Source organism: Blennius ocellaris, assembly GCF_963422515.1.
Source record: "Blennius ocellaris genome assembly, chromosome: 13".
Taxonomy (NCBI): domain Eukaryota; kingdom Metazoa; phylum Chordata; class Actinopteri; order Blenniiformes; family Blenniidae; genus Blennius; species Blennius ocellaris.
In genome coordinates this window covers 21,755,632-21,762,124 of record NC_137662.1, presented here as the reverse complement: position 1 = coordinate 21,762,124, position 6,493 = coordinate 21,755,632, and the positions used below count along the sequence as shown (strand labels likewise).

At 48.1% G+C, this 6,493-nt stretch overlaps 1 protein-coding gene across 1 annotated transcript in view; it reads right to left on the bottom strand.

The window, feature by feature from the left end:
* The window catches only part of arid5b (AT-rich interaction domain 5B), a gene marked incomplete at its 5' end in the record, with an annotated part of 76,712 nt that continues 70,219 nt past the window's right edge, over positions 1 to 6,493 (bottom strand). The window contains 2 exons of the mRNA XM_080507459.1: positions 1 to 4,399; positions 4,620 to 4,830. Coding sequence (XP_080363585.1) covers positions 2,387 to 4,399; positions 4,620 to 4,830 — 2,224 coding nt within the window. The 3' untranslated portion in view covers positions 1 to 2,386. The remainder of the gene's footprint in view (positions 4,400 to 4,619; positions 4,831 to 6,493) is intronic.

Here is a 6,493-nt window from a genome sequence, read left to right as displayed (position 1 = left end):
TCAGGTATAGATAGTAAAATATTTTAATTAAATATACAGGAGGTCATATCATACAAAATGTCTTTTATTTTTTTGTCTTGCTCGCCAGCTGGGTGATTGGTAAACAGATGGCTACTGTATCAAAAACACTTTCTGGATGCACATTAATGGAAATGACATGAAAACAAAAAACAAAACAAAAAAAAAACAAACAAAAAAGTGAAACGACAACAAAAGAAAAGAGTATCCGAATTCTTAACTTGTAGTGTTTGTTTGAGACTAAAATGATCACGGTGACCTTGAAACAGAGCAAACAAGGACACAGCTAGATTGTGTAACCAACTTTTATACTGTTTTTTTTTTTAATACTATTTACAGATTATAACAGTTTATATGATAACAACCACGCAGTACTATCTACAGTGCTATTTACACTGAAAATAAGACGTGTGAGAGAGAGAGAGAGGGGCGTCGCCGTGAATTGTTCCCGTATGAATGTTTTGTACAGGAGCCAGCACTGATGCCAGTTTTACCTACGCACAGCAATGTACAGTACTTAATCAGAAATGAATGTCTTTATCCAAGTATAGGAAACCCTTTACAGTTTCTTCTCGTCTTTTTGAAGGAAAAAAAAACCCATCAGACGTGTTCACTGTGTATTTCGACTATCCTGGATTGCAATTATAGTGGTTGTAAAAGCCAGCACAGGTGTTGTCTTTCCACCTCGGGCTATGGTGCACGGTCGGCATATTTTATAGACTCCGGTACCTTTTCATCGCTGCTCGAAAACACAGAGCACACATGCCCTGCAGGTGAGAGACACCAAACCCGTGTCAATATCAGCCATCAGTAAACCTTTTGAAAGTCCTCGTATAACCGACTGCCTGGCAAGAGTGAAACTCGGCGAATAAATTCTAATACTAACCGTTTGTTTTCAAAGCGCGACTGTTTACATTTTTAAGATGTTAAATCTTGTGCCTTACCCATTAAGCCTGGTTGTCTGAAGTGTGCCATATGCTTTTTTTTTTTTCTCTTTCCTCCCCCGTATGAGTGTCTGCTGCGTTTCAGACGAGAGTGATGGTAATATTGACATTCCTACCCTGCTACAGAAGATAAACCTTAACAACTGTAGTGCTAACTCTAATCCAAGACTGCGAAAGGCACAGATATTTGCAAAGCAGTAATATCCTAAGTGACAACATTCCTATCAAATCATACAGTGAGTCTTCAGCCTGTTGAATAAAAGTCTGTTCACCCCAAAAAAAAAAAAGCGTTTCAAGTCAAGAACAAAAAGATGAAATGATTTTTTTTCTCTCTCTCTTTTTTTTTTCCTTCTTTGCGGTGAGCATTCCACAGCAGACGGCTGCTTCATTATGCCGCTCCTACAGACGAAAACAAGCCGCTACAGTCTACTCGTCACAAGAAAAAAAAAGGGTTTTGCGGGGTGTGGGGTGGGTGGGGAAATTACTTTCAATTTCGAAAGCAAGAAATTATAACAGCTTTTTAATAACTGAACAAACAAAAAAAAAAACAACAACAAAAACATTCATGTTTTGTCAACAGAACGAACAAGACGACTGCTTGTGTTGCATCGGAGCGGAAATGTATCATGAATGAAACCTGAACTGAGAAGAAAAAAAAAAAAAAAAAAAAGTGAGTCTACAGTACGTCTGTCGTACACAGCACCTCTCAACGTGACGTTGCGACGGAACAATTCATGTTATGCAGCACCTCACCAGGTCGTCTATTCCGAGGAGTCCGAGTGGATTAGCTGTGGCACAAACAGGCAACAGAGTTCAGCGTGGAGACATGTAAACAGTATACAACACCACTGCCTGCCTCAAGAGTTAGAATGCTCTCAACATTGTTTGCGGTGGCGGAACGCATCTCTAGCTATATAAAGAATTTCATTTACGTTGTCGTGTTACTTGTAGTGTTCTTAAGCAACAAAGTTTTAGCCCTCAGACGCAGTAAACAAATGGCTTTTCTCTATTGCCCTCCACTTTTCACACACATCCGGAGCGACAACCTGACTCACCGTCGCCGAGCGCGGCGAAACTGATTTGTGAGCACATACACATGAGCACTGTGCAAATAAGGATACGACAACAAAAGATACAGTAAGTGGTGATACAAAAACAAAAAAAACAAAAACAAAAAGAAGAACAGTGCAAAGTATATAAACAAAGGCATACACAGATAAAAAAGAAATGGAATATTCAGTCCGACTGACTGACGCATTCATCTGCTATCAGCCAAAGTTATATAATCAGTGTTTTGTTTCGACTGAGCCACAATCCCCGAGAAAGAGACAGAAAAACAAAGAGAAGCTGAGACAGTTTCTTGACGAGGAGGGAGGGAGAGCGGAGAGAGAAAAAAAAAACTAAAAACGATAGTCTTCTCTCGCTCACAGTCTGGTGCTGGGGTGTACCGAGGACAGCTGGGGTGGCGGGAGGGTCGACAGTGGGTATAGATGGTGCAACAGGTCCCCGTACAGCGCCGCCCCACCGGGGTGTCTGTAGAAGTGGTGCGGGCTGGGGCTGGAGGCCAGCAGCTGCCTGTGGAGCATCATGGAGTGGAACGCTAAGGGGGGCACGAGGGGCGACACCGCGGACTGGCTTTTCAGGTACTGCAGACCCGGGTGCTGCTGGAGGCCCTCCGGGCCCCCGGGGGAGACCAGGCTGCCGTGGGAATAGATGCCGGCGTAGAGGTGCGGGGGGAAGGTGGTGGTCGGGTGGCCTTCGGGGAGGTGGTTGTTGAGGTGCACGCCGTGGGCCGGCTCGGCCGGCTTCAGCTCCTCCGGGTCGCTGCGTCGGATTGCACCGGCGGGGTGGATCGGGGTCACGACTCGCACCTTCCGTTCGGGGACGTCCTCGCCGTCCGGCTCCGCCAGGCTCCGTTTGCTGGGCCGGATGGGACTGGTCAGCGACGACTCGCCCGAACCTTTGGGGCTGGGAAACGGCTGCGACGACTCCGCGGCGCTCTGTTTCGGGGGAGAGATTGTCATGGGAGAAACTCGGCACGCCTTCGGGTGGGAATCCAAGCTCTGGTGCATGATGGTGTACGGGAGAGTGCAGAAGGGGGGTTTGGAGAAGGAGGAAACCCTCTGGGAGAGGGGTTTAGAAATTGTGAAGTCCCTGGGCTCGTCGTCGGCCTCCCTGCCCTCCCCGTGCGTTTGAGTCCTGTCACCGAAGTGAGACCTGTAGGCCAGGCCCTCCTGCTCCAGGCTGCCACAAACAAAGCTCTGGCTGCCTTCGCGGTCCCTGGTGTAGTGCTCCCTCCGCTCCCCGCTGGCAAAGCCAGCCATCCTCTCTTGGCTCAGGCAGCTCTCGGTCTGCCGGTACAGACTGTGGAGGTGCGGCGAGGAGTAGCAGTCGCCTGCGTAGCTCCGGGTCGGAGCGGCGGGGCCCTGCAGGAGCTTCTCCCCCGCGTTCTCCACACTGTCCTGGGTATGGCTTCGGGGGAGGTAGGGCTGCCAGGGCGCGCTGACCTGAGGCTGAAGGTGATGGCTCGTGCGGCAGCCGTATGTCTCTGAAAGGTCCCCAGCGGAGCTCCTCTCTGATTGGCCACTACTGGCTTGCTGGTGAGGCTTACTGCTCTGGGCGTGCTGGATGACCGACGGCCTGAATATGGGCGCTACCTCGGGGACGGCGTCGGACACGCCGCCGAGCCGCTGTCCCGCCGCCTCTTCCTCGCCCTTTCTCGCGTCCCTCTCCCGCTCTGCCACTGATAGGATGGGTAGAGAGGACACGGCCGTGGGAGGCGGGGGCTGAAGAGAAAGGGATGTGAAGGAGAAAGGGTTGGACTCACACACTTGAGACAGGAGCTTCTTTTTAGCCAAAGGAGACATGACCCCCTGGCTGGTTTTGCAGTAGGCGGCCGGCTGTCCGGGGCCCTGAGCGGATTCCTTCTTGACGACTACATAATCTTCTTTCTCCGGGAAGGAGTCTGTGCTCAAGTCTATACACTGTCTGTCCGCCTGCTTGCACATCGGCAACACCTTCCCCACTCTCCCGCCGTGACCTTCTAAAGAGTCTCTGACCCTGGAGAACGGCTCGGGCAGAGCAACGTGACCAGCGGGTTTAGTCTGATCCCAGCGATGAGGCAGATAATGACTTTTAGGAATGAAATGCCCTTCCGTTTGCTGTTCACAGGAAAGTTTTTCTCCGAGAGCCTCGGTGATTTGTCTCCACTCGGGCTGGGGTCCGGGCCCTGTGTGGAGGGGCAGGCCAGCGTGTGGCGCTCTGCATTCTAGCTCTTTGGGGCAGAGTGAAGACGGCTGCTCCAACGCCAAGGACTCCTCTTTCTTCAGGGTAAGATGTAACTCTTCCTCCTCTATTAAAATGGGTTCATCTCGCAGAGATACTTCCTGTTTTATAGCCGCAGACAGCTCGTGGCTCTCTTCCTTCCCCTTGGAGTCCTGCGTGCGGGAAAATAATAGCCGTTACGTTTTGTCAAAGAGAAAGAGGCAGGACATTCCAATACTTTCTTGCTATTGCGCAATTTCAAACGGCGACGTGACGTCAAGGGAACGGGCGAGGCACCGATGGGGAGAGTGGAGGGGCGTAAAAATGAAAGTGAAAATGAGAGTGAGGGCAGAACGTGGTGAGGCAGCAGTGGTGGGGAGGCCGGCGACTGACCTGTGATTGTTCTTGGCCTTTCGTCGCCTCCCCTCGGTCTTTTTTACTTCCCACCTTGGGATTGTTGAGGCCTTTTAATTTCTTGGCCCCGACACCTTTGGCTTTGGCCCCCGTGGCCTTCTCCTGGCTGGCCTCCTGCTTCCGAGGCTTGGCCAAGGGGAGGGGTTTGTCCTGCTCACCTTTAATGTGCCTCTCGTAGGGAAGGAGGAGCCTGAGGAACAAAGCACACACACAGCAGGTACGATCAAGTCGGGTCATGTCACATGTGGAGAGCACATTTGTGTTTCCAGTCAGCGAAACACAAATATCACGTCAAAATTCTATGTTCTACGACGGGAAAGAACCCCAAATATACATCTTAATGCCATAGCACTGTGGAAATGCAAGTTGTTGGTTTTTTTTTTTTTCTTCCTGAACATAAACCGCTTTAAGCCACATAAGTATTTTGTTGAGTAATGGCAAAAACAGAACTAGCTACAGCTTTGCCGCAAGCATGCAGTGTATCAAATACCACGCTTTAATGCCTCCTTGTTTTAATACCTGGCAAGTATTAACAATCCTATTGTAATTAAAGTAGGTTAGGGGAAATCCAGGCTCAGATGGGTGCCAGAGTGTGTGTGTGTGTGTGTGTGTGTGTGTGTGTGTGTGTGTGTGTGTGTGTGTGTGTGTGTGTGTGTGTGTGTGTGTGTGTGTGTGTGTGTGTGTGTGTGTGTGTGTGTGTGTGTGTGTGTGTGTGTGTGTGTGTGTGTGTGTGTGTGTGTGTGTGTGTGTGTGTGAGAGAGAATGTGAATAACCAGTTGTCTCCAGCTGAGGCAGATCACATTTGGTATTACTTTAACCTTGACATAAGAGTGTGTGTGTGTGTGTGTGTGTGTTTTTATGGCAAGTTACTGCGGTAGGATATGGAAAGGAGAAAAATATCTGGAGGAACTGAAGTCAAACTGTTTAAGAAACCTCACAGCAATCAATATCTAATTTAATCAACTAATGTGATTAATGACAGAAGCCGGGGAAGTGATTAAAGTAATAAAAGATGTCAGCTACAGGTTTCAACACATTTGATTAAGTGTATCTGCACAATGCTCCAACTTAATTAGGTACATACTCAGTGACAAGGAACATTATGTAGAATAAACATCCAACTATTTCTGACTTCTGTTATTTCTCTTCTGAACAGATCCCAAGACAATTTTCCATATCTGATGTCATAACTAATGGGAACATTAAGATCTGGATAACATAACAATACCCATGTGTAAAGAAATAACATGAAGAAACCAGTGAGGGAAACTTTTAGTCGTTTTATTGGTGGGAGAAGAAAATGGAAATTGGCACCGGACCAGAAATAAGAAACGCCGTGGAAGAGGAAACCAAGACAACTGAAAAACTCCAACAACTGCAAAACTTCAATAAGGACCTCTGGAAATCTCTCTTGCTCCTCTGTCAGTTTCTTTACAACAACAACACATGAAAGCTCGACAGAAACATGACTTTCTCAGTCATGAGAGAAAATAAGGTCTTCTCGTGTAACGACAAGAGACGGTTGTGCTACTCCTTTTAAGGGACATGGCGGTAAAACAAACAATGAATCAAGAGCTGTTTCGCCTCCTCTTCAAAAGGAAGAAAAAAGCCTCTGAGAGTTCAAGAGGCTCTGTGGGATTTTTTGTTATTTTTCCTCTGAACAAAAGTGCTGGCAGGGAAAGCGGTGAAACTACATTTCATACAGCTGGTCTGGCACCAGGCCCCAGGCCAAGAAAGGAAATGTACTATTAAATGTGACTTATTGGAGAGACAGAGAGCAAAGAGGTTGTGAAAGAGAGGAGAGGAGGGAGAGCGAGCGGGAGAAAGAAACGGAAGGGGAGGGAGAGAGAGAG